General features: G+C 33.9%; 4 protein-coding genes across 4 annotated transcripts in view; 3 read left to right on the forward strand and 1 right to left on the reverse strand.

The window, feature by feature from the left end:
* The window catches only part of LOC130635644 (sortilin-related receptor-like), a 67,457-nt gene that overhangs the window by 11,145 nt on the left and 28,438 nt on the right, over nucleotides 1-27,874 (forward strand). The window lies entirely within an intron of this gene.
* On the forward strand, nucleotides 819-15,517 carry LOC130635643 (trichohyalin-like). The gene is made up of 5 exons (XM_057445034.1): nucleotides 819-963; nucleotides 6,147-11,264; nucleotides 11,357-11,996; nucleotides 12,465-12,691; nucleotides 12,989-15,517. Exons 1-5 carry the CDS (start codon nucleotides 939-941, stop codon nucleotides 13,897-13,899), a joined length of 6,921 nt encoding a protein of 2,306 aa, XP_057301017.1. The 5' UTR covers nucleotides 819-938; the 3' UTR covers nucleotides 13,900-15,517.
* LOC130635657 (probable cytidine deaminase) lies at nucleotides 14,819-18,556 on the reverse strand. Its single transcript, XM_057445055.1, has 2 exons — nucleotides 18,476-18,556; nucleotides 14,819-15,866 (listed from the first exon to the last, which is right to left on the reverse strand). The coding sequence occupies exon 2, from the start codon at nucleotides 15,846-15,848 to the stop codon at nucleotides 15,414-15,416; it is 435 nt and encodes a 144-aa protein (XP_057301038.1). The 5' UTR covers nucleotides 15,849-15,866; nucleotides 18,476-18,556; the 3' UTR covers nucleotides 14,819-15,413.
* On the forward strand, nucleotides 16,202-27,830 carry LOC130635655 (uncharacterized). Its single transcript, XM_057445053.1, has 4 exons — nucleotides 16,202-16,206; nucleotides 23,633-24,073; nucleotides 25,784-25,846; nucleotides 27,029-27,830. The coding sequence occupies exons 2-4, from the start codon at nucleotides 23,653-23,655 to the stop codon at nucleotides 27,175-27,177; spliced, it is 633 nt and encodes a 210-aa protein (XP_057301036.1). The 5' UTR covers nucleotides 16,202-16,206; nucleotides 23,633-23,652; the 3' UTR covers nucleotides 27,178-27,830.

Consider the following 27,874-nt stretch of genomic DNA (forward strand, 5'->3'; position numbering starts at 1 on the left):
CTTGTCAAGGTAGTCACAAAAGTGAGTGAAATTTTTATTTTTGTAGCATAATTTCCGTGAAATCCGACGTGAAGTTGTAAGTACGGACCTGTTGTCAACTTATGAATTCTTGCTCACAAGACAAACTACATCTCAAGCTACTCAATATAAAAAAAGAAGAAAAAAATTGGGAACGAGTTTGCTTTGTAGCTTTCTTCTTTTGAAACAATTATACCCCTCATTAAAACAATGGCAACGTTTTCACTAGTTTTCTGATATTTTTTTTTTGTTTAACCATGATTTTAAACATTTACCATTCTTTGCCATGTTTGCTTCTTTTGTGATTCTGCTACACACGTTCAACATATAGTCTAGTAAAAAATTTTCTAAGCAGTGGTAAGTAATTTAGTCAAGCCAGTTGCATGGCAAATATAACAGCTAAAAAAACACTATTATAATATTTCTAATTTGAAATTTGACTCAACAATTGTCAGTAAGGTACCAACTACAATTACATATGTATGTAGAACTGACAACGTTTGACCACGGATCTTTTTACTACGTGTTGTTTTGTTTGAACATGGAAAAAACTGCAATATGTCTGTTACGTCGTATTTTGTTGTTTTTTTTTTTGCTTTTATTTGACTTTAAATGGCCAACGTAACTTAGTTCTTAGATCAAGAAAAAAATACTTATATATAGGACGCTAAGGAGAAATTTCAAAACCATTTTGTTCCTTTTTATACAAAATGCTTAGTTTCTTATGTGGCCATATTATTTGCTATTATCTTTTGATAGCATTATAATCTATTCTGTTTAAACTATTACAAGAGTCGGCTTTTAAAATCAAAACAAAAAGTCGCTTTGAAAACATTTTTTAATGCTGATTTGTGTAAAATAGCAGTAATAGCTTATACAAAAATGGGAAAAAAATTGATCTGCTTCTGAAGTTCATAGAGATGACGGTCCTAGCAGAGATGTGGGGTGAGTTTCCATTCCGTTCCAAATGTATTTAGTTATTTTATTCTTGACCATCTTTCCAATTGTTGTTGCCTCTTGTTTACTTTTGTCCATCCGGGCTATGGTTATATAGCGATTGAGTTGTCGCGATATTTGTGCGAGTTTATAGTATACGAGCTAACTAAGTTACTGTCATATTATTTCCATATTTCAAACCTTATTTGTTTGTTTTTGAAAAAGTAGAAATGCAGTTTCAATTGATTCCAAAGTCGTGCGCGTTCACTTTTGAAATCTTCATTGGCATGCCAACGTCGCTAATTTTTTCATTTGGTCCTAAAATTCAATTTGTTTTTTCTAAGATTTTTTTGAATCTAGAGAAGTCATAAAATTCTGTCATTATATAGGATTCATGCGTTTAATTTACAAACTGAATAATTTCTTTTGTAATGAGTACAAAAAAAATAGAAAAAAATGCATTGAAGTTTCGTATTCGAGATGAGTTGATTAAAGAAAGATTTCATTTGATATTTGCATGTCTTAAGCCGGTTTTCCACTAAAACGCAAATAACTAAATCGAGAGAATCGATCGGTGTTAATTGTCCAAAATTATGAAGCACTTCTACTTTCGTCTCAATTTCTTGGCCAATTAGCACCAAGTAAATTCCCGCCTTTAGCTGTATTTTTCTGCTAAACCAACATTGTCTTTTTCTCAATAAACATGTTGACATTAGCCACCAAGGCCAAAATATATTTTCCACCGTTTTCAAATAAATTGCATGACATTTTATACACAAGCAAATGCGTGCATATTTTTAAGCATATGTTATATATTCTTGTAAAATCATTCTCTCATATTGTTTTTATTTTTATCAACTAACTTAATCAACTGCAGTTAAAATTTAATAAAGATTGCAGTAAATGAAATAATAGTTAGGTTTGGATTACTCAGCTATCAATTTTGACTGATTTAAATTAGATCTTCTAGAATTTAAATATAAAGATTGAATTATTGGATAAACGTTATCATAGTCTTTGTTATGCATGTATTAATCTTTATATTATAACGGTAGAGTAAATTCTCTAAATAATTAAAGTTTTAAGACTGTTTACTTCAGGTGTGTGTGTGGGTGGGCGTGGGCGTTTAGTGTTGGGCGTATAGTGGTGTGTGTAGAAAAATGCTTTGATGAATCCTTTGGAAGATGGACATTAATAATAGCTATTGCCTGTCTTTCTCTGAGCCATTTTTTAACCGTGCTACAGACACACGAAATAGCTAATAGCAAATGCAATATATTCTGTGTGTTCATAATAGCTGCGCACAACTTCATTCCGGGTCCCCCACAGAATTGATAATTTTTTGACGTACGAACCAGTGGTTTTTTCCACGGGTCATTGACTAGTCTCTGTAATAACAGCTGTATTTTGTCTGTCTGTCCACAAGAATAGTGTCGTGCAGCGGGCATACGATATAGCGTTGATTTAAAGACGGACGACACCGTAGATTCGCCACGGGTTAACGACTAGTCTCTGTAATAATAGCCGTCGTTTATCTGTTGTCGTCTATCTGTTGTCGTTCGTCTGTTGTTGTCGTTTGTCTGTTGTTGTCGTTTCTCTGTTGTTGTCGTCTGTCTGTTGTTGTCGTCTGTCTGCCTGTCGACCAAAACTGAATTATGCTAAACCACCGCATCAAAATTTAATCGTCGTTTGCTGCTACTGGTCTCCTAATAATAATAGGCGTTGTATGTCTATTCGCGCGTCAAAATAAGACCGCAAGTAGCGCGAAACACAAAATGCAATAAAAAGGCAGGTGAACCGTATATTTATTAAAATTATAGCCGTCGTCTGTCTGTTTGTCTGTCTGGTACGGAAACACGAAATGCGATATATAAAGGACAAACAACCCTGTGGTTGTCTGTCTGTGTGTATGTGTATAAGCCAGAATGGTAATTGTGAGTAGCAATGGGCAAAATGCAATAAATTCTTTACGGGCTAATGAGTTTTACTGAACAGAGTCTTAAAATTACAGAAAACACACAAGCCAAGATTCTGGTCATTTACAATTCGTTCGACGGTCAAATCAAATTTTTAGGAAAATAATTATTTTTCTTTTATAATTTGAACAGATTTTGCAGCCCACTATCTAGGCTCAATCTTTATGAGCCGCAAACATCTTTGCGAAACATTTGTACCCACGACATCCGGATGTTAATAATTTTGGACAAACCTTCCGATTTTTTTTCTTAAGCATCTTGAGGATACTCAGTTAGGGCAAGATTCTACCCGTTCACCAATTCATATCTTGCCCAGTCAACAATTCCGGACCTGATATTTTAAAGTTGTTTTTGGCTATTTCTCGAAATGGCTAAACAGCATCAATTGGCTAGTATTCCACTCTCGGCAAGCTGCAAAGGTTTACTTTGGCTGCTGTGTAGGCAAAGTAAGCAAAGTCGAAAATACGCTATCTGCAATTTCCACAATGTCCGCTGTGGAACAATCCCCTTCACGAACCCGAAACGTGCAAAAGATCGAGGATTTTGCGTGTATCGAATTCAGCAAAAGTTAATACTTTCCAAGATTTTGGAGCTAACCAAATAATCTAAAATCCAAAATCTAAAATCCAAAGTGAAAAGTGAACACTCGCAAGTTCAGGATGCGTGTTTTTTGAAAGATATTTCTAGATTGCTTGTGGTTCCTATAGCATTCCGCCTTCCCATGCAACATTTTATGTCCTAGATTAAAGATTAACAAAAGTTCGTTTGAGAGTAACTTACTCTCTGATAAAATGTTAAAAAGCTTTTCAGGACCATTAGTTATTTCAATTATTATTTATTAAATATTGTTTATCCCTTATTTTGTATATGTCCTTGACAAAATTTAAATTCTGTATGTTGTATTGATTCGATTATCATAGAACAGTGCATTGTTTTATTGAAGTAACGTTTGGATCAAGAGAGTGCCAACAGAGAATGTTCAATGCTATTACACGACAGAACTCTCACACCTAGCAACCATTACCCTCCTGTATAAAACACTCCACATGCTTTTCTTGTCTGCTAAACTTTAATAACTAACTTACCTATATACAAATTAATAATATCCGTGGACTCTAGGAGGATACTAGGTTGACATTTACTTTTGTTACTAAAAAATAGAGTTACTATTTAACCATTGATGTCTGGTGAATACGTTGTGTAGGGATCATATAAGTCACGAAAAATCTATTGAAGAAGCTACAAAAAATGGTCATTTTTTGCAGACTTTTATGAAGGGTTTATAGGAAGACTTTTCTTAGGGGAAGAGAGATTAGTTTTTAGATAGATACCAATAGTTTTAAAAGTTGTTTATTTTATTCACAAAAAACACTGCAATAATTCCAGCTTGCACGCCTAACAACTTTCTTTTAATAATATTTTTTTTAAAAAAAGTTGATTATCAAACGTTTGACAACATTAATTGCTTAGTTGGAGTCTTCCTGTTTCATTGCTGCGTAATTAGGCAGACAATCTTTCTCCCTTATTTACTGTCAAGCGAAGTATATTTGTTACAGTTTGTTAACCTGTTGTTGTCGTTTTCGTCGTCGCTGCCATTTAAGAGACGCTGCAAAATTAGTAGATAAGAACAGTGTTTTGTCGTACCCGAGGTTTAAAACCTCGTTGATGTAACTAAGAGAGGATTTTTTTAATTAGCATACACTCCATACTATTCTTCTCATTAAATAGAATGAATAAAACTCTCCCACGAATACACAACTAATTACGTTCACTCATTCAAAAAAATACCCTTGCCAATAGAATATAATGTTCTATTCTTCATGCACAGCGCATGTGCATTCTTTAGCACTCTATCATCGCATTCCATTTAACAACAACGACTATAATCTAATCTTTATTTCACCTATGACACTTCAGTTTTTTTTTATGAAAAAAAAATATTTCCATGGTTAAACAATAACAAGAAAACCTGCACTACTGTGCTAAATATTTTGCTTAGATAATGCGACCATGAGCTAGTCGCTTATACTATGAAATATCTATTGAGTTGTTTTGTGAGCATTTCAAAAATACCTTGCTGCGAACAGATAATCGGTTATATATTTTTAGTTTTTAAAAGTTTTCAATGCTTTTGTATATTGTATTGTCGTAGAATAAATCCAAATTTGTAATAGAATTAATAAGATTTAATAAGATGCATTCTGACAATTCTCCAAAGGTAACTTTATTTCTGTTGGAGTTTTTTTTTATTTTCATTAAATGTCTGTTTTTAAGTGTATTTTTAAATGGATTTCGTCCTCACTGCAGAAGGGCAAGTATAAACAACATTGATGTACAGTTCGCATATAAACTTTCAAGTTATATAAATCCTTATAAATATTTAATTTTCAGGATTTGAAGACTCGCTGTTGTTGTCTATGTTTTAGTTAAAAATATTTTGTTTGTTTGATTGTTTTTATTAGTTATATTTATTTTCTTCTGTGATTTATCATTCTATTTTATGGAAACATTGACTCCTTAGACATTTTTAAAATGGAAACGTATATGCAAGGGAACACGTGCAATTACCGTAATCTAGAATTTAGCTTGTGATCCAATTAGTCTTCTTCGTTTGTTTGTTTGTTTGTTTTTCTTGCTTCATTTTTGGAATATGGCGTGATTTAATTTTTGTGTACTTTTAATGTCATTTAATAATTGTATTTTTTGCACTATATAAGTTGTGGAATTTTTTTCATTGCATCATCATCTCTTAATTTCAACAACTGCAAATTTTCCAACTAAAATATTTCACCGATTAAGACGTACAGATATTTAGAAGAAGTTTTATTTTATTTTACTTAAAAAAAAATTGTCTGCTCTAAAGCAACTATTTTAAAATACTAAATATCTGGGATAAAAAATTATCTGATTATTTAAGTTGCCAATAGCAACGAGCAATAGAAACAAGAAAAGTATGTTTAGCAACGTTATTTTATGAACGTAAAAAATATTTTGTTTAATTTTAATGTCACTCTTAAAAACTCGTACTGTATTAGATAAGTTGAAAGTAGAGACTTGTTTCTCGTGTCAGTTTTAATTCATCTGAAAATGTTATCTATAATTAACTTCAAGCATAGATCATGACTTCCTTAGAAAGGATTAAGTTGCATCAATTATAATGACATGTCATTAAATTAGGAAGTATGTTAAACAGCATGATTTTTTTCTTCTTTTAAGGGAAGCAACAAATCACAGAAACAACCTCGGTAGTAAAAAGCAGTAGACGTTCAACGTCATCGGCTGCTAGCACACGACGCTCTACGTTATCCAGTCGGCAATCGTTAGAATCAAGTCGTCCGTCATCAGCTGGCAGTGGACGGCTGTCTGCAGCTTTATCGGATTATCTCGAGCGTCCTGCATCTGCAGCTTCCAGCAGTAGCCGCAAGCATAGAGACAGATCCATTCAGAGACCCCCAACAGGTGATGAACCCAGGGTTTTAAAGCGACGAGTAAAACAAGAGAAAAGGTCTAAATCTGCGGATTTCCGTCGCAAAAGGAGAGGTTCTTTTCATGAAAGTATACCGAAATCAAAAGATGATTTAGATCCAGGTATTTTTACAGTCGTAGGACGTCCAAATAATCCTTGGGGCGACGAGAACTTAAAACGTAACAAGAGTGTACCAAATTTATCACATAATAACAATCGCACTGTTTTACAATCCACTGAAAATTTATTTAAAGAAGAGACACTTAAGTCAAAATCAACACCTGATCTGAGGAAAACTGAAGAAGAGAAACCAAAGCTAGAACGAAAAAGATCAACAAAGAATATCTATATCAAATCTGTACGTTCAAGCACGAAAGAAGAAACTGAGACAATAAGTCATAGCGAAAGCACAACAACAAGTGTCAGCGTTGTTAATAAGCAAGAGGGTGAGGAGTTACTTGACAATAAACCAGAAGTCAATGGACTCATTGGAGATGGAAAAAAATTGATCAGAAACCAAGAGGAAAAAGAAGAGGAAAAAGAAGAGGAAAGAGAGGTAAAGGAAGAAGAAAAAGTTATTTTAAACACAGAAAGTGTTACGACTGAATCTGTATCACAAGCTGAAGACGTTGTTTTTCTAAATAAGCCAAATAAAATCAGTGCACTTGACATCGGGCATCTTGAAAAAAGGGAACCCGATTCGGAACTCCAGTCAACTCAAGATCTGCAAACACAAGTGCAAGAGTTTCAAAAAAGTTGTGATAATTTATTGGAGGATATTCAAAGCATACCTGTTGACAGAAAACCACGTGAGAAAACCGTCCAATCAGAAACACAGCTCACACAGCAGGGATTAGAAAAAAAATTAAGGGAAGAACAATTCACAAGAGAAGTTGTTCTCCACGAGAAGCGCCAACGAAGAGAAATTGTCTTATCACGTTTCTCCTCGGATCTTCCTACTGATTTAATCGATCAAGGTATAGAAATACTGAAGGATTTTATCAAGCAGTTGATATTAGAAGATAAAATCCGAAATATAGTTTCAATAAAAAGATTTGCTTCGAGTACCGAAGTAGAATATCACTCTGATCAATTCGAAGAAGAAGAAGAAGAGATAAACATGTACCGTAGAAGTCTACAGGAAACCGGACTCGGTTTAGAGCGACACTCCTCCATGCCAGAAATGTCCAGAGACGAATTCTTGGAGAAAAGAGAGGAAATGAAAAAGAAAGGCATAAAAAGAAATAACAGCTTAACAAACGTGTCTGGAACACCAAAGAAAAGAGTTATCAAAACCAAAGTATCAAGTAGATTGTTGCAATCAACTGCTGCCAGTCAGGGAAAACAAAAGTCCAAGATTGCATACGTGCCACCTGCCAAAAGAGGCGATCCAGTTTGGACTGATCAACCTTTGAAAAATGTGGACAGTGGGTATTCTTCCCAAACGTTTGTCAAATACTACGATGATGAACCGCCAAGAAACATTATTCACTCCGCTAACACTATCGTGGACGACCACGAGAGGTTTGAATGGAAGCCCAACTCGAGAAGAGCTTACGAGGAGCATCGTCGAAGTGAAAGCCAGGATGATGCGAGATACTATGATATCAATAATAATTACGACCATCCAGATGGGCCGCCTGAAAATAAATATGGTAGCTATGAAAACAAATATGGTAGCTCTCCAGGTAATCAAAATAAAAAGTTTCCACCTGAATGGTCACCGAAAAAGTTTCACAGGCCTCAATCAGATGATGAAGAAGATCCACGAAAATTGAAGACGCCATTCTATACAAGTGGATCCCCTAGCTTAGCGAAAAATCGAGCATATGGGGAAAGTAGCCGCGACGGTGATTTCTCATATGCGCCTTTCACAACATTTGGAAGCCAGGGTAAGGTTCTGTCTGCATTTACTTCGACTTCGAGTGTTCACGAATCCAACACGTTTAAGTATGTTTATACCATTGACGCTGAGCTGAGTTATCGAGAATATAACAAATTAATGAGCATTATCAACATGCTGCAAGAACAGAAGAAGAAATGGGAAGATGAAGTACAAGAAGTCCGAGATAAGCTTGAGAAAACTGGTAAAGAAAAAATGCAGCTTGCTCATAATAATCACATTCTGAGACAGAGCTTAGAAGCAGCAAATAGAGCGATTAAAGAGATTAATGGTAAAGTACAAGAGCTGAAGCAAACTTTGGTTCCATTGAGAGAAGAAAACTCAAATCTCCGCGAAGAGAACGACGAAATAAAGTCAAGAATGGATTTGACAAAGAAGGATAAGATTACCTTTTTAAATGAGATTCAAGAATACAAGAAGATGCAGTTGGTTTACGAAGAAAAATTAAATGTTAAAGATCTTGAGATGGAAGATTACAAAAAAAGCATGCATGAGAAGTTTCGAAATCTTGAAGATGCTTACAGAAATTATCGAGACGACATGGAAGAAAAACACCAACAGCTAATAAGTGAAGTTGAACAATTACGACAATTAAATGAGAACTTGAAAAGAGAGCTGGAAGCTTTAAGAAAAGAAAATTCTAATTTAAAGAAAGACATAGGTGAACTCCAACAGAGAAACGAACGTCTTGAAAACGAATTAAGACAAAGGAAAAACATTGACGAGGAGTTGGTTACCGTCGCGAAAGAAAAGCAGATGCTTTCAGCAAACACAAAAGACTTAGAAGAATTGTACAGAAAAGAAATTGAAAAAGCGAGCCAAGAAATTGAACGAACAAGATTTGAGATTGACAGATACAAAGACGAGACCAGAGCATTAGAAGGGGAAAATGACCAACTAAAGTTTGACCTAGAAACTTTGGAAAATAGGATAAAGGATCTGGAGAGTACAAATGAAATGAAAGAAAACGAAAAAAACATCGAAAGACAACAGAATGAAATAATGAAGAACGAAATAGATGAATTGAAGAAGCAGCTACAAGTTTTGGGGGCTTTGAAACAAGAAAAGATCATGCTGAATGAAGAGAAAGAAAGGTCTAAAGGACAGTTGGAAAATCTTCAAAACCAACTCATCGATTTAGAACGAGCAAAGAGAGAATGTTTCATCAATGAGCATGAAAATCAAAGGTTAAAGTCGGAGTTGGAACGACTCAAGCACGACATGCAAGATATCGACCACTTGAAAAGGGAACACGCTTCTGATTCTGCAGAAAACAAAAAGTTAAAGGCTGAATTACAGCATTTAAGAAGTCAACTAGGGTTACTAGAAGACAAACAAAAATTCATTACAAGCCCTTACAATGATGAGATCAAATCCGAGTTGGAAAATATCAGAAATCAAATGAGAGACCTTGCCAACAAAGATCAAGAGAGGAAAGTAGAATTATACACTGACGAATTGAAAGGCGAACTAGAAAGTCTTCGAAATCAAATCAAGGAATTGGATAATATGAATCGTCAACCGCCACCACCGGTTCATGTGCACCCACAACCAATTTACATGGCACCACCACAACAACCAAACACTGTCACGCAGGATACGACAAATACAATTATAAAGTCGGAGAAAGAGAGAATATCAGAGAGAGTTATCTATATCAAAGATGAGAATGGAAATTTAAGAGAATTAAAGAAGGATGAGATAGACATGCATGAAAATGTAGAACAACAAAAAAGCCAAATGGTTAATGAGGATGAAATAAGTGTTGCGTCAGAAATACAAGTGGAATCTGCGATGCCTGTGGACTTGATGAATGACAATGACTCTATTGACATTGTTACCAGTAGCCAAGAGGACCTACAAAATCCAAGAAGACCAAATGGATCTTTAAGTAGTCAATCTGAATTACAGAATGGACACAAGTCAGATAAGAATTCAACATCCTCCAGACCAAGCAGTACTGACACCTACGTGTTGAAATCAAGTGAAATTAGCAGAAGAGAGAGAGAAAAGAGTGAACGTTCTCGTTCAGATGGAGAATTTGCAACACAGGATCGAGGTGGAAGATCAGAAAGGATTGGACATCGAAGCAACGAAGAGGAAGAAGACGCAACCAAAGCAAAACAAAAACAAATCGAGGCAAGAATAAGACGTAAGAGGGAGCAACGGTCAGACTGGGCGTTAAAGACACCTGACATCCACCAACTAAAGCGCTCTTCAATGGAAGAACTTGATAAAGAAGAACAGTTTGAAAATGACAATCGAAGAAGAAGAAACAGATCACGATCAGCCGGTGGACGATCTCGCTCAGCGGATCCGAGATCACATAGATCACTGGATAGAAACTTTACTAACTCGTTGGATCGATCTGCGTCCTTTAAACACGCCCAGAAGGATAGACCGATTAGTAGAGGGGCGTCGCCAACTGGTGAACAAAGGCAGAACAGAACACAAAAAAGAGAACGAGGGCGCTCCCCAAATAGAAGAAACAGAGAATACACAGACTACGTGCAAAGTTACAATAAACAACGAAACAACTTTTCTAGCGATAGGAAAGACACCATAGTACAAAAGAATCAACGCTATGCTGTGGAAATAACAGTCGATAACAGAAACATATCTGTGGAGAGACAACAAGAGATTACAAGGCTAATAAACGACAAGCAAAATGTTCGTACAGTGAAACAGAATCAAGATGATAGCATGTCGCCTACCCGACGAAGGAGAGTTAAAAGTGGAGAAAGAAGGTTGAGTAGGGAGAGAAGGAGACGAATGAGTGACAACTACGAAGATAGCAGCTCTGAAGTTGATGAGAGAAAACCACGCAGGAAGCAACCGACGAAAAATAGGGATAATCCTATACGAAGTGAGACATATCGCGATGGAAATGCGTTTGATGCCAGTGATATGTTGGCCGAAGCAATGCGATCTAGACAAGAGCAAGCAATGACAAACAAAATAGGAAGTATGTTTATTTTCATTTTTTCAAATTTGATAATTAAGTAAAGCCTTTTTTGTCACGTGTCATTTTCATTCTTAATAAAAAATTATCAATAGGCGTTCGCAGAATGGAATTCAAAGATAATGTACGACATTCACCAGCTAATGACATATTGGTAGCACAGCAGCAACAACAACAACAAAAACGAAGAGAAGAAGAGCTTAGGAAACAACAGTTATTGCAACAAGAACAACAAAAACAACAACAATTACTGCAGGACAAACAAAAACAACAACAATTACTGCAGGACAAACAAAGGCAACAACAATTACTGCAGGAACAACAAAGGCAACAAAAAGAGTATGAGCACCAGCTCAAGCAACAACAATTGCTTCATCAGCAACAACAACAACAACAAGAACAAAAACAACTTCTGCTGAGACACCAACAATTGCAACAACAACAAATGCAACAACAAAAACAACAACAACAAAAACAACAACAACGACACCAATACGAAGAACGAAGAAACACAGAAACCATCAAGTATCACACAGAAAAGGTGATGACATCTACACACAGAAGTAACACTTTACCCTCACAACAAAAAGCTCCAGTAAAACCAAAGAGGATGTTCGAGTTGGACAGAGGTTATTTGACCGACTCGTCTAAACCAGCAAGAGTGCAAGGAAAAACCGTTATGTCGAAGAGTCAAACAAATTTAAATGATGAACGAAGCTTGGAGTTTGACTATAGGTAATTTACTTTAGTTTTCGTTTGGAAAGACTGACTTATGCTGTTCTTACTTTTTTGTACGTAGCTATTATTTCTATCTTATCTGTACTATTTTTCGTGCATACACAAAACAACATTTTAATAATTACTTCCTCCTTAAATTTGTTTTGCAACACAGCTTAATTATACTATGTTTACGTTGTTTTGTGAAGGAATTTGAATTTATGCAAAATGAATTCGCGCAAAATATTCTTGGTCTACGGAAGTTAGTGCAATAGAAATGTTGCCTTGTGTCCAATATTTGTTATATGAAAAATAAACATATTAGGCGAGAATATAGCACAGAAAAGGCCATTTACGTAACAGCTAAAAGAGGTTATATTATATTGCTTGCTGTACTTCTGTTTGTGAGCGAAAAATGTATTAAAGGGTGAAATCCCGCGGATTTTTCCACGAACTATCAACTACTGTATTCTATTATTACTATAGGAACAAAAACAGCCAACAGAAACACGTTCAAAACCTACGTGCAGATGAATCGATTAAACTAACTCTCACGCCAACACTCGCAAATAAAAAACATCGAGAGGATGAACTGTACGCAAAAATAAATAAGCAAAACTCTCAGTCTTACAAAAGTTTGACTGAACAAGACATGGATCAAGTTAATAGAATGGAAAGAGCAAGACAAAAACATCTTCAAAAGAATGCTCGAGGTTAGTATTTAAAACCGTATGATTAGGAAAAAAATGTGTAGGATAAAGCTAGCACACTCAACCCCGAAGGGACACAAAAAGGTTCAAAAACAGAGAGGTCGTTATTGTCGAAAGATTATATAAGGGTTTCTTAAGGAGAAGGGAAAAAACTTAGTTCGAAAAATTCAGATGTTTGCTATATCAACGATTCGTAGTTCATTGTAATTGATTCCTAATAAAACTTTACTTGCCAAATTTGACATTGCTCAAAATGTGAGATATTGCTCAAAATATGAGATATTACCAACTTTTTACCAGGTCAAGAAGAGCGAAATATAGACAGTGAAAGATCTCTACATAAAAGTGCAAGCCAATCTTCTGCAAAGAGCGTGATCACGATGGATGGCATCCCAATAGAACGATCTGGCAGAGACAAAGGTGTGAGAAGTGTGATCCAGGATGCTTCATCTGTCAGTGTAAAGAATAGCTTTATTACCGAAAAAGAAGCAAATGCGATGTTTTCAAAAGCTGTCAAACATGCGTCCTCGGGAGTATCGCAAGAAAAGCAGAAGTCGCGTAACACATACGAAACAGGAGGTAAAGGAGACTATGTGCGACATTCATCATGGAGTCATCAAGACAAACAGGAATTACGTCATCACAATAAAAATCAAATGAGCCATGAAGATTGGCAACGAGCTAACACAATGCCGCGAAATATGAAAAAACAAGATGAAAATATACAGAGAAAGAAAATATACAAATCTTCTGAAGCACTGTCTAGTGTGGAGCATCAAAATCGGAGTTATCGAGACACAAAATTACACGGAGAAGTTCAACGTCGAAATAAACAAACGTCACGTGACCCGACACACAGATTAAGCGCCATGTCTACCGACAGTTTGGGCGGGTTTTCGCAAATTACATACACAACAGTCGGCGACTCAAACTCTCGTTACGACGATTACGCCACTCAAATTGACGACGATTTGTCAAAACGAAGTCCTAATAACCAGTACGACAGAAATCAAAAATATCAGGACGAAAGCGATATATTACGCCACGCTAAATCAATTCCCAAGGGACACAGTAAATTTCACTGTGATAAATGTCGCGAATTAAATTTACGAACGCCGAAAGGAGAGCCAGTTAGATTTTGTTGGGAGAGATATTACCCTATAAGCGAGACCACACCCAGGCCTAGCCTGCAAAGTTTACACCGAGTTTAGAACTTTATAATTACAACAACTTTTACACTTAGTTTCTTCTCACAGAACAGGTTTTATCTCTGATCGATGTTCGGTTAACATAATCTATTTTAAAAATAGGAACCGTTCAGTTAAAATTTGCTAATATAATTTGCAAACAAAAGGGTTTTTCGCACATTTTCTATAATTTTTCGGTACGATTGTGCATACTATTTTAGAAATATTCTATTTTACTATCACTATTAAGGTGGTTTACGAAGACCAAGTGCCAAATTAGAAGTTTCAGATCTTAAAAAGAAATAAGACACAACCAAGAAAAATTTTTAAAGAAATTTTTTGTCCATCTGAATTCGTGAAACTTTTGGGCACGACAAATTTTCGTGAAAAGCTGATGCGTCAACAATTGATTCGCAAAAATGTAAAGTTTATCAAATTTTTAGTTTTGAAAGATATGCAATACTCGTAAGAAGCTTTTTTTTATTTGAAAGGATTGTGCGAAAGAAAAGTTTTAAAAATTTCATGAATTAAATTAAATAATGAACAAAAAACAAACAGATTTTATAGAAACTTTTTAAAGCTAAAGAAATTATCAAAAACTATACATAAAAGAAAAGAAAAGTTTTCGTAATAAACACCTGCTACTTTTTAGGTCACAAAAATTCATTACAAAATTCTTCAGTTGTTACGAAAACGAAGAAAAACAGTTTTTTTTTACAGAAATAGCAACATTTAACCTACAGAACAATCTTTAAGTAGCCACGTTTTTTTGCATATAATAACTTAATTAATCTTGTATTATATTTGATAATAAATTTAATAATTTATCAACTAGGAGTAGTGAGTATAAGTGCTTATTTTTTCAGAACACTTGTTAAAGAAATGTCACATGATATCATCACTGGAACTGTTTTCATTGTTCGTTACTGACTGTGCATGCATGAAGATTACTGCAACATTTATTGCTGTAAAAATTTATACAAAACTGAACACTAACAATGTATTGAACATTTTCTCTGATATAATTAATTAAAGATCCGTCAAAATTAATTTAAATATAAAAAAATGTTTGGGACTTCTGTATAATAAAATGGGGTAAATGGTAAAACAATGTCTCATTAGACGCTTTGTTAATGATGATATCGACATGCAGAGATTAAAATTCCTTAATGGAACTAATTTCCGCAAGTCAAAAAAATGTTGCATTTATTTTGGCGAATCGAACAGATTTTGACTAACGATTTAATAGAAAGTGTGAAGTCTTAGGTTTCAAAAATTTGTATCTAAAAAATGACTTTGTCAGTACCACTGGCTTCAGTATTTAGTACAAAGCGGTAAAAAATTTAAAATTTCATAAAGAAATTAGTTTCCTCAAGGTAACTAATTTTCCACGAAAGTTCAAGATTATACAAATATATACGAAAGTTAAAACTAAAATCACTAACCTACTTTAAATAACCACCATTACATAAAAACTACCAAATTAAATAATGCTTACAGCCTCTTATAACATCATAACCTCATATCACATAACTGTATTAACTGGTATTATTTTGTTGCCCCTTCGTCAATGCATGGCTATCAAAGCTGTTTGGCAGAAGTTCTTTCAAAAAACAGCGTTTGTAATTTCTATCGTTATCAACTAGAATAACTTCCACATCTCCAAATTCGGACATAAACTGACGACACGCTCCACAGGGATACACAAATTGATCTTTGACATCAGTACAGACTGCTATTGCTCTGAACGAACGGCTACCTTCACTTATGGCTTTAGTATATGCAGTTCTTTCAGCACAAATTGCTAATCCATAGCTCACATTTTCCACATTGCACCCTTTAACAACTTTACCATCTTGACAAAGTAAGGCAGCACCAACGCGGAATTTACTGTAAGGCGAATAAGAGAACTCCTTTGCAATTAAACATGTATTTATTAGCGTATCCAACTCTTCTTTATTCAAATTACTCATTTTCTATTGATTTTGTTTCTAAAAAAACATTTTTTACTTATAGCTACAGGGAAAACATATAATAAAATATCCACAGCAGATTTGAGTAGTTACATCCAAAAGGTTACTGTTGTGATGCTTACCAAAAGTCACACCCATATATTTCTATTATATTACAAACAGTTGAAAACGCCTCAAACAACAAAAAAATAACACTAAACCAACATTCTTTAATTTTTATTTGTCAATTATTTTGTTCTTCGTTACTATAAAGTCTGAATACTAAAATTAAGAATTATTTACATATCACTCATGCCAGAAGTTGTCGAAAATCTGCAAATAATGCCCAAAAAGGTTTTCCAAATCTGCCCTGAGTTTAGTCGGTTTGAGAAGACTTTTTAAAGTGAGAAATAAGACAAGTAATGAAATAAGACAAGTTTTAGTGATAGAAAATATGGAATTTGATTTACTTAGATCTTATCATATTTGTCAGTATATGTTTAAGTGTAGATTTCTCAGTAATAACAGATGTATTTCTTGCTTAAGTGTAGCCAGTTTTTTTTGGTCATTCACTTTCTATGATAAGGCCATTTCTACCACTTTTGTTAAAAAGGAAGTTATGGAGTTCAGAAAATCTTAAGATCCAAAACCAGCTCATCCAACCAATGTGGCCAGCAGTTTTATCTTGATCAATACATATGACAGTTATAATGTTCTATATGGTTACCACACAAAATGTCTTGTTCACCCCGTGAAACCTTAGTGGATGATTCTGATTTTCTACAAAATTCTATTGGGCACCTTTGTTTTAACCCACACACCCAATCTAAAATGCCCAATGTTAAAGCTTTTTCAAACTGCAAATCAAACCTATTATATTTAAAAAAAACTAAGAAAGCCTGCTTAAACAAATAAAATAAACATGATAATGTTTGAAAGCTTTAAAGGTGCCAACACCTATCAAAATAATTTTTCACATTTGCAGGTTATTAAAAAAATCAGCTTAGCTCAACTCATCTTACAAGTTTGAATTGAGAAATAACAAACTGAAACCTCTATAACTGTGTATGATCCAAGAACTTGTGTTATGTTTTTTAAATTGTATTTATATTAGGAAAGATATGCAGCCTTTGTGCCATTGACCAAACAACTTGTAATTGGTTATTCTGCACGTTCAACTTGATAATCATCAAATTAATATTAAAACCTTGTTGCGATAGTGCATATACATATTTTTAATTTCCAAAACAAGAGTAAATGAACAAATAGACTAGCTTTAGCCATTAACATAATCTTAGTGGGCAAAAGCTGCGTAATCCTAAATTTAAAAAATCTAAAAGTAAAAATTTGGAAAAAAATTGAAAAAAACAAATTAAAAGAAATCCATAAAACTATATATAAATTAGAATAAATTGATTGAAAATTTGAATTGAAAACTCTAAGATGAGCAAAATTTTAAATGACCAAAAATTAGTATTTTTGTGGCCAAAAACCAATTTTTATCAAGAATAAATTAATGCTTTATGTCAACATTCCCTTTCGATGGATGATGTCATCATTTTTGCATTGAAGTCAAAATCAGTGAACCATCAATTCCATAAGAATATCTTTCAAGTTTTATTCTAGATATTAATTTTATCTTATACAGTTCTCAAAAGTCAAACTGCAGACAAGGCATTTAACTTGAAAACTCAGCCACTTACAACTTAAATATAAGAATAAAAAAAGTGCCTGCTGCGCCCGTACCTAATTACAGGCCTCTTTCTTTGAATTTTCTACTGTCATTAACGCAAGGATATTTTATTGCATAGTATATATATACTGAAGCTCGAGTTTTCTTATTTTTGTTAGTTTTTTTCATTTTCACACTTTATCTATACCTAACACAGACATTTTTTTTTCTTTTAACTTTTCCCCAACAACAAATGTATGCTTATCAAGATATCATGAAAGAAATTTAAAATTCTTCAGTAAAAACTATCTTTACCTGCGAAAAGTACAGCTCTGGTCAAGGAAATAAACATGTATTTTGCAAAAACCTCTTAAATTGAATATCTAAAGTTTTTATCATCATTTTGAGTAATGCTTTATTTACTTTCCTTTTCAGTATTTGTCAATATGCATAACCAGTATTGTACCAGTGCAGTGCAGCAGACACTTTGGTTTATTAATGGCTAGACATTAGGTCTTGTACCCCAAAGGTCATGCACATAACTTGACAAAAAACATTTTTTAGGCAAACAGATGAACTTATTTGAAAAAGCAAAAGGAAGTCTAAAACACCTGTGGCAAATATGGTCTATTAGCAACCTTTTAGTATAGAAAGTTGTGTAGCAAATTGTATTTTATTTAAAGTTTTTTACTATTTTTTGTGACAAAAATCAATTAGCAAGAAATTGAATGCCCATTACAGCTATCTGCTTCAGACTAAAGCTTTAGCTAGCCGTCTTTTCCATCCAGCTTAGCTGGCTAGCTAGCTATAGATATTATATACGCAAGAAGCAAATCTCATTATGTTTTCTGTATAAAGCTAGCTACGGCCACACAGATTCTTTGATAAAATTAACTTTGTAAATGCAAAAAAAGAAACAGAAAATAAAACAAACAAAAAACAAACAAACAAAAAAGAGTTTGAAAATGAAACCTACATTTAGCTTACTCACGTCACGTCTCGTTCAAAGAACGGCAAGATATATTTGATGCCTGCGTCTGCTGGATAGTGGTATATAAACAATTAACAAAAAGTTATTTTTAGTTAGGGGGGTGTATTTTTTGTCTAAACAGTGTATATATTAACTGAAATGATATTAAAATTAACAATGTATCATTATGTGAAATTATATAACAATTTTAATTAAAACATTATACGTAGAATTAATTATAAATGTCTTAAAAATAAATTTATCATCTTATTGATATGGAAAGTTTTCCCAGTTTTTGATTCTGTTGACCCATAACGAGTCAATAAATCCGTGCGGCGATCATTATACAAATTGGAGGCAATGTTGGTATAATAATTTCGATTTGGGTATCAACTTACCCTCATTACACGAGTTCACCACAGTTTCAGTTAACCATGGTGACAATCTGTTTACTTTCTTTTTTTAAATACAGAAAAGAGCAAAAAACTTAAACTGTGAAAAGATGTATTCCAATTTGAGCCGTAGCCGGCTAAGCATGTTTGATCTAGCCAGCTTATGATGCAATACACCTTTACGATAATTCAATTGTACATGCGTTCCTACGGCTCTCCCTCGTTTTACATTATCGGAAAAAAGGAGGTAAAAATCGTGTTTTTATGAGAGTATGTTAAAGACGAAAGCGTGTTTTCTCCAGTTTTTTTACCTTCCGTCATATCAATTTCTTTCAAATGTCCAGGAAACGTTAATAATAATAAGATACAACTTATGTGTACTTTTCATTAAAAACAAAACGCGGCAAGAAAAGTTATCTCGAAAAAACGCCTTTTCTCATTAATAAACTCTTATAAAAGTGTGATGTTTACCTCCTCCGATCGCTAAATAAGCTGCGATGGAGTGTTAGTTTTCCAGAATTATTGTAAAGGTGTATTCCTTAATCTCCCTCCTGTCTCCATCATGCAAGATTAGTAAACAAATAGGCCAAACAGTAGCAAACTTGTTACAGTAAGTTTCCCATTATGTTTGTTTATAAATGAATTCTAGTGTTTACATTTTTAAATGCCAGAGCCAAGGAGCTTAGCTAGAGGAGGTTGCCATCAAAAATATGTTATGTTCGTGTCCTCTGACCGACTCATTTTTAAAAAACCCGAGTCGGTAAGTCGGTAAAAACCTGGAAAAAACTTTTTGACCCAAACGAGATATATTTGAAAAAATATCGTGAGTAATTTTCCCCAAATTGACAAAAACTCGCGAAAATTAATTCTTGTAAAAATTAATTTCTTTAGGGTACTAGGGTTTACAGGGTGGCGAAAAAAGGGTCTGCATACAATGTCGAGGGGTGCTATACTGTTTTTTGGCCCTGAGAAAGAATTTTGCCCCCATCTGAAAATCCTGGGAGAAAAAAAAATGCCTGACCGACCGGCCGACTCATTTTTGCGGGGTCTTTAGGACGCAAACATAACATATTTTTGATGGCGGCCTTACCACTGAAAAGTAAACATAACGTCACGCTTAAAAACATGGATAACCTCATTTCCAGTGTTTTTCTGCTTTTAACATCACATACAGCTTTTGAAATTGCCCAAAAACCCGTTGGCAATTTACACAGTCGTTTGCAGCGGCAATCCCTAAGCAATAATTTGCTGACATGAGAGAGTAAAGCATCTACAATTTTAAAAATATTATTTAAATATTAACAGTATCTAGTGTAATTATTTTTTACTTCAACCTTGGTATGTAACTAAGCAAAACTTGTGAATTATTTTAACACAGAAGAATTAATTGGATGAATTTTTAGAAAAAGAAACTTTTAAACAGAATAAAATAGATTTTTTTTTGGACGATTTCGGCCACTGTATTAAATTGATGGTTTTTATCGTTCCCAATAATGTCTGTAGAAGGCAGTGCTTTAAAGTTGCGAGCATCAACCTAAAAAACTAATTAACAATAGACAATTTATTTAACATTAGTAGCCTGTTTAGTCAAAAAATCGGACAACATATTAAGCAAGTGGATCTGAACAGCCTTGGTAGTTTTTTGCTGTCGTGAAATAAAACCTGCGCCAGCAATTGCGACGATAATTGCTGATTGCCGAAGCTAATTTTGAGGGCTGCTCATGCAAGTTATATCTAATATAAACAAGCAAGAATGTCCTGGGAACCAGGTTGTAATGTGTAGACAAAAAGAAGGTGTACTTACCAAGACAGACTGTATAATAATAATAATAATAATAATAATAATAAATATTTAAAGTGGCCAGCCCAGAAAATCACAAAAACCTATAGTTAGTGGATTGTTTCCACTGGGGGCCACTAGAATGGGGGCCACTGTATTAAAACGTGTGCAATGAATTAACAGCAAGCCACCAATGCAACTTTTTATGGTAAAGAAAATTCAATTTAAGGTTACAAAAATGGCAGAGTTTTAAGGGGTTGCTCAGCTTTTCTTTTCTTAAAGGTCACAGCTGTCAGGGCTTTGCAAATTAAGATTTTATGTGCACTAAGTTTATACACGCTACATAAGTTACCAAGCGTGTTCATGTATATACAACAATTTTAGTGCACACACGACTTTGTCCCCAGTTCCTTTTTGTTTCTAAGACAAGTTGTTGTTGTTGTTGTTGTCATACATGCACACAGTGCACAGTGTTACACTTGTCTAAAATCCAATAATTGAAAATCGTTATTTCATGTACAGATTGTCATGGTAAAGTACATACATACTTATTTTTGCTGTATTCAAATCAACAGAACCTTGGGTGTCATCAAACAAACATTTGAATGGAAAAGCAAACGCAACTTGTGTAAATTATACAAATCCCTAGTGAGTCTCATTTTGAATACAGCATATAATCAGAGAGACTATTTCTGCAAAAGGACATTGACAACATAGAAAATATGCAGAGATGATTTACAATGATGATTACAGGTATTGTCATCCACCATACAAAGAAAGACTTAAACAATGTAATTTGATGTCTCTGGAAATGAGGAGATTAAGAGCTGACCTGATGGTGTTTAAAACAATGAATAGGTATGAAAATTTAAACCCAAATGACTTCTTTGAACTGAGTGAGAATTCACTGATGAAAGGGCACTCAAAAAAGATATGATAACAGGCTGAATGAAAGAAAATTTTCATTTGTTCCTCAGGTTATTAATGAATGGAACAGTTTACCAGAGAAATCATTTAAATAAAACTTTTTAAAAGGCTTATTTAACACTATTTCAAGTTTGTAAGAGGCCTCTACACAAGTCAAAGAAGAAGTCACAGTTCTAAAACGACTACCGATGTTGGTCTACTAAAGACCATATTGGTAGATCTGGTAGATAAATAGATAGATGTGCATATTTTACATAGCTAGCCTCACAAATATTGAGGGATATACCCTGTCTATTATTTCCAGGAGGGGCCATGGCTTAGATGGAGAGTCTTAGAGTATATTTAATGCTCATTTTGAGTACGCAGACCCAATTAGTAGGGCTCGCGCTCTACTAGACAACTCCCTGCAACATCCAAAGGTTCACACAGTGTGCCAACTCCCCAATCTCCCTCACATGGCTTGGGTTAACCCGGGACTATGGTAACATTCACTTGACCATGTTGAATCGCCGTCAAGAGGAATCGAACCCCTGTCTCCCGCACAGACTACAAGAGCTATAACCACTAATCTACGGCACCAAAGTTATAAGTTATAAGAAACACGATAGCAACTGCTAAATCACCAATTATATTGCTGACAGCAATTTTAAGAAAAGAAACACTAAAAAACATGTATTTTATTTTTGTTCCTGATTGCTTGTTACGGAGTTCAGGTGTTCCGGACCACTAGTTCCATAGTTCCAGGTTGTTCTGGTGTTACGTGTTCTGCTGTTCTGCTTTTTGCAGTAAGTCGTATCTAAAACCTACAATATAAACACTTTCTAGATCTCGACTTTAAAAGGCTTTGCCTTGCTTTCTTTTCAAAATATGGTGTATTTTTCAGGCTAAACACTAATCTATATTATATATATATATACTTTCAGTTCAGTCAAGATGATAGTGAGACTTCTGATATCTTGGGTTGCATGTAATTATGACTTCAACTCCTTTAAAGGAAACCTGAGATATAAAATGATGTTGGACTTATATTTAGAGCCTAAAAAGTTGGTTAACAAGTCTTTTTAAACTTTTTTAAAAAGCTCTTTTTGTTCTGAAGATATTCACATTTAAAGAATTTCAGATTTAATTATGCTGCATAAATTATGTTTAAACAATAGCAAATTTTGACATTTTCTGTCATCAGTAATTTTATACTATAAGGGATGTGCATTCAAACTTTATCAATGCATAGATATTATAAAGGTGAATTGATTAACGTATTTTTTGCCAAATTAACACTTGGTTGCTTGTACCAGGCCTCTTAATTTTTTGCTGACAACCCGTTAAGTAATCAAGGGCTTTATCTCAAGGAATCCTTTAACAAAATCATTTTTCTTTAAAGCTGAACTCCCAATGAAATACTAAAAATAGAATTTTATATTACAATAAAAGCAAAGAATTTAGTATTCCAAAACATTTGTGGAATCTATATGTCAATTGAATAGCAACTTTAGAAATTACAGATTGAATTCGCAGCAAATCAGCCACCAAAATTGAGTCCAACTAGCCCAACAGGAATAGGGTTAAAGCACAAGCCAGTATGGTACACTTTTTCTAAATGTTTCATTAAATATTTTAAATCAAATAAAGGAAACATATCCATGCTTGTAATGCAGTAATAGTAACATTTCTAAAATCAGGAAATTAGGATAAAACAGGGAAAACATAATTATTTGCGTAATTTTTTTTCATTATGACATATATACATATGTGTGAAATTTTACGTGACACATGTGTGACACATAAAACACATTGGAATTGACCTATTAGCCAATAATAAAGTGTTTCCAATTGTGTCAAACATGAAACATTATACATATATATATATACATAAAAGAAAAAGTATTTATGATAAAATGGCACAAAAGTGACACAGATATTTATGGATGGCTAGAAAAAGAATGTGCAGATAGAATTTACTCAATGTAGAACGAAGCGGGTGCTCCTGTGGAAAAAAGTTGATTGCAATTCAATTTTTGATTCCAAGCTTGTCTGATATTTTGATGGAATGTATTGCTTCTTTATAGGTCCTAACACATAAACAAATGTTTTGCGAGATTGATGACGAGGAAGGATTTGTATCAATAGACTTGGAAGATGAATTTGAAGAATGTGATATTTGTCACCAGGTTACCGATGAGAAAATTGTTAATGTTATTTTAAGTGATGAGTTTACGCAATTTGAAGGTTCCCATGAAAAACACTGCGGCACACTAACAAAAGCCCATCAGATATGTTTAAACAAATGGGCAGATATAATTCAAAGGAATTTAGACTACTCCAAAAGAAATAACAGTCCTAATATAAGAGAAAGAACAATTTTGCATCAAAAGACAGAGAATCATATTAAGAATGAGAATCTAATTGAACCAAACACTTTTATGGAGCATGTTAATGTTGATGATGTCTTTGAATCGTCTCAAGATTTACGTGAAGTATCTTACAAACCTAAAAGTAAGGAGCAACGTAAGTAAAATTGGAACTTATTTATGGAGATGCCATCTTGGCATAAATGACTTTTCCATTGCAATACTTTTCTACCTAAATTAATTTGTAGTGTAGTGTATTTTTCAACAAACAAGAAAAGCTTTCCATTAATGTGATTATAGTTAGTTAGCATTCATATCATTGTCTGTATGACCTTTTCGGCAGCTCAAAAAATTTATATGGATATGCAAAGCAACTGTTTGATTAAAAAATCTAGTTGCTATCAGGCTGGAATCAGCTGGCTATAACATGAAGTTTTCTTTGACTGGGCTGAAAAATGGTTGTATAAAAATTTTGCACTTTACAATAAGTTTTGTCTATATATTATTTATTGTTTTAAACTATTATTAAAAGTTTTTTCTTTAATATTTTTGTTATTAATATACATAGAAAATAAAAAAATCAACCAAGGTTGCCTGGCTGGAGCTATCGCATGGAATTCTTTATCTCATTTAGCTGGGATTAAGGCAATATCTAAAATTTGTTTCTCATGCAATGGCAAGTTATGTTTTGTGAGAGTTTGTTAATGAAGATGAGATCTTGGCTAACCGAGTCAGCCTGCTTTGCTGGGCTGGTTTTTCTCATGCGATAGCGCCTCTCGGCAGAATTTTTTAATTCAGCAGTAGTATCGGCATATAAACGAGTTATAGGCTGTTGCATTAATAAAAAAATCTCTTATGGTTTATCAATATCTGTATTACCTAACATTATGGGGGCCATGGTCTTAGAATTTCTGAAAAATGATAAAAAAATGAGATAACGTTTATAATTTTTTATCAAAAACCTCCTGAAATCGTCCTGAAGTTAGGATTTTTTTGAGAATTAAGAAATTTAAATTCAAATCTTTCTATCCAATCATAACAGCAGACAATATATTAAAAAAGCCATGTTGACAAAGCAGGCGGGAATATAAACATCACATTGACAATTTTGGTTACCAATTTTTCACCTTTAAGTTAAGTGTTGTAGTTTTCAATTTTGTTTTTGGATTTGAACCTTAATAGAATGAATAGGCGGTTCATGGAAACCTTGCATTCCGACAACTTTAGCTGGAAAATATTTCTGTGTGGAAGAATTTAGCAAGAGTGACGGATTTTATGAAATCAACCGCTGATTAAATCCACGCTAAAATTTCAGAGGTTTAACCGTTTCCATTAATTTCTTTAAAACAGATTACCCTTTGTTACCCTTCGTCCAGATTAAAGCGATATCATGATAAAATAAATAAAAATATGAATTTTTTGTAAGCCAAAATTCTTCTTTTTCTTCACTTCAATGTTGTCTCGTGTTGCGCTGAATAATTTGAACCCATCGGCAGCTATTTTCAAAATTAATTAGTTTGAGCAATATAGTAGCTCTCTTTATCGCTAACTCGCAAAAAAACGTATCTTTTGATAAAAAAATTTGAGAGAAATATAGGAATTCTTTCCATATATCCTATCTATTTGTTCGGGATACGTTGTTGTTCGAGAGAATATTCGAAATAAGAAAGATTTAGAGAGTTCTAGCTACACGTTTAAATATAAACTTCGCTATCATGTAAATTGTTGACCCATTTGAGCCAACTTTACCGTGCTGAAAAATTAATATTTTAAAATATTAGGAAACAGCATCTAAATTTTGTATTAAAGTCCGATGGACACCACTACTGTGTATCCTCTGAGTTGTGTATTTTTTTCTTCTTCTTAGTGTCAGCTATGGGTAGCGCTGATTTGAAAGACTTGCTGTCGCAGTTGGATAAAATAGCTACTGGTAGGAACGTTTTTATAAAAATACTACTCCTCTTAATAAGGAGAACACAACGCCAGAATAAAGCCTTGTTTTGTTTTTATGAATTTTTTTCTTTCAAATTCTTCAAATTACCTTAAGGGTAGAAATTATTTGCGGAAGAGATTTAACAGAATTTATTTTTGCGGATGAGATTCCGCAAAAATGGCATATTTTGCGAAATAAATTTTTGCGGATAGCGACCTCAAAAGAGATATTGCGGAAATTTTTTTGCGGATGCAAGTAATTTGGTAAATCGAAAGTTGGGAAAAACCGAATTTAGTATATGAAAAGTGTATGAAAAACATCCGATTTATGGAATATCATCTCTCCATTTTTCATCAAAATATCAAAAAAAGAATACTAAGCTGTAATGAATGTAAGATCAAATATCGTCACTAAAAATATCAAAAAAATTTCTACATGGATCGTCAAGCTAAAGAGGCCCTTAAACGTAAAGCAAAGTGAACAGATCGGATGAAAATTTTTAAAAGTAATTAAAAGAATTAATTTTTGCGGATTTTGGCAAAATTTTGCTGGTTCAGCTCTATAATATTGCGTTCATGAACAATCGCACGAATATCGGCTTTTATCCCTGTATAAAATGGCTTTTATACGCTGTTTTATAAAAGGCTGGCTGTTCTAAATAGTAAGAACACTACGCCAGAGTTAGACTTATTTTGTTCTTATGGATTTTTTTCTCCCTTAATTTCTTCCTAAATTATGTGACATTTATGTTTATATAAGAAAATTAAGGTTTTTTGTTGCTGATTTAGCTCTATTATACTGCGTTCATGAACAATCGCGCGAATATCGATCGTAAGTAAAAACAGTTAGCTTGAGAGAATTAGAAATTGTTTTTATGCGGAAATGGTGTAGTGGTAGCGCATTTTGTTTATAATCATAAGGTTTCGAGTTCGAGTCCCACTTCGGCGCATTTTAAATGTAGTTTTGTCAGCCCGTTTGTGTGGCATCTACTACCCGCTAACCGGCTTGTGTGACAGGCAAGCAAGTTAGAGTAATGCTATCCGATCTTTGGCAGGAATGTAACATAGTTACAGTCAGAGAAAAGGAAGAGCCAATTGTTAGGATGGAATCGCCAAGGACGATAAGCGTGTAATTCCAATTATACGCCTTGTCACGTGTAATGTTTTGAATGTTTTTTAGAAACATCCTACACGCTGGTGAAAGAGCTTCAAATTCGTGACAGGTTACATCAAGAAATATCCGGACAAAAATCACTCATAGCGCAGCTTGTAAAAATGGAGAAAAAAGACATGACTGCAGTGTCTTCGAAATGTCATACGACAACGTAGCATCTGTACCATTTACCTCAACGGAATGAATTTTAAAAATGAAAAAAACAACATTTACAGCAGTCAGCAGTTCAGGATTTCACGCAAAAACGCGATGTAAGTCAAGTGCGTTCACGAAATATTGCACTGCATACCATTCTATACCACGCGAATAATCTCTGTTCAAACATTCTCATACCAAGATACGCCATACAACTACAAAGAATGTGGATGGAGCGTGTATTTTTTTTGTGAAAAATGAATCATGAAAATATGGTTGAGTATAAAATTATTTTTAACATTTGGCTTTTCATCAAATTCTTAATTAGTAAGGTTTTTGGAAATATCGAATCGCACTGTAAGGTTGTTATTATCAAGAAGTCATGGAGACGAAGTTGTTTAATACGTCATTGGTGTTTTTTATTTGTAAATATTACATTTTATGAAAGTTTTTATATTTTGCAATGTTTGTTATTGCAGACGTTATATTGAAAAGTTTCTAAATCCGTTTCTCAAACAAGGATTAGTCCAAATTTACTTTGTTATAAAGGTTGTGTTACACCAGAGGTTTATTTTGTTGTTTTTAAACGCAAGGGTGGCAGGTGGGTGGTGGTGTGGTGCTTTTTATGTTATATTTTAGGTAATTTAAAGTGTTAGTCGTGGATTTCTAGTAACTGATCTTCTTCCTTGGGAACAGGATTGTAAAACCTGTTTTCTA

This window comes from Hydractinia symbiolongicarpus, chromosome 3 (assembly GCF_029227915.1).
Source record: "Hydractinia symbiolongicarpus strain clone_291-10 chromosome 3, HSymV2.1, whole genome shotgun sequence".
Taxonomy (NCBI): domain Eukaryota; kingdom Metazoa; phylum Cnidaria; class Hydrozoa; order Anthoathecata; family Hydractiniidae; genus Hydractinia; species Hydractinia symbiolongicarpus.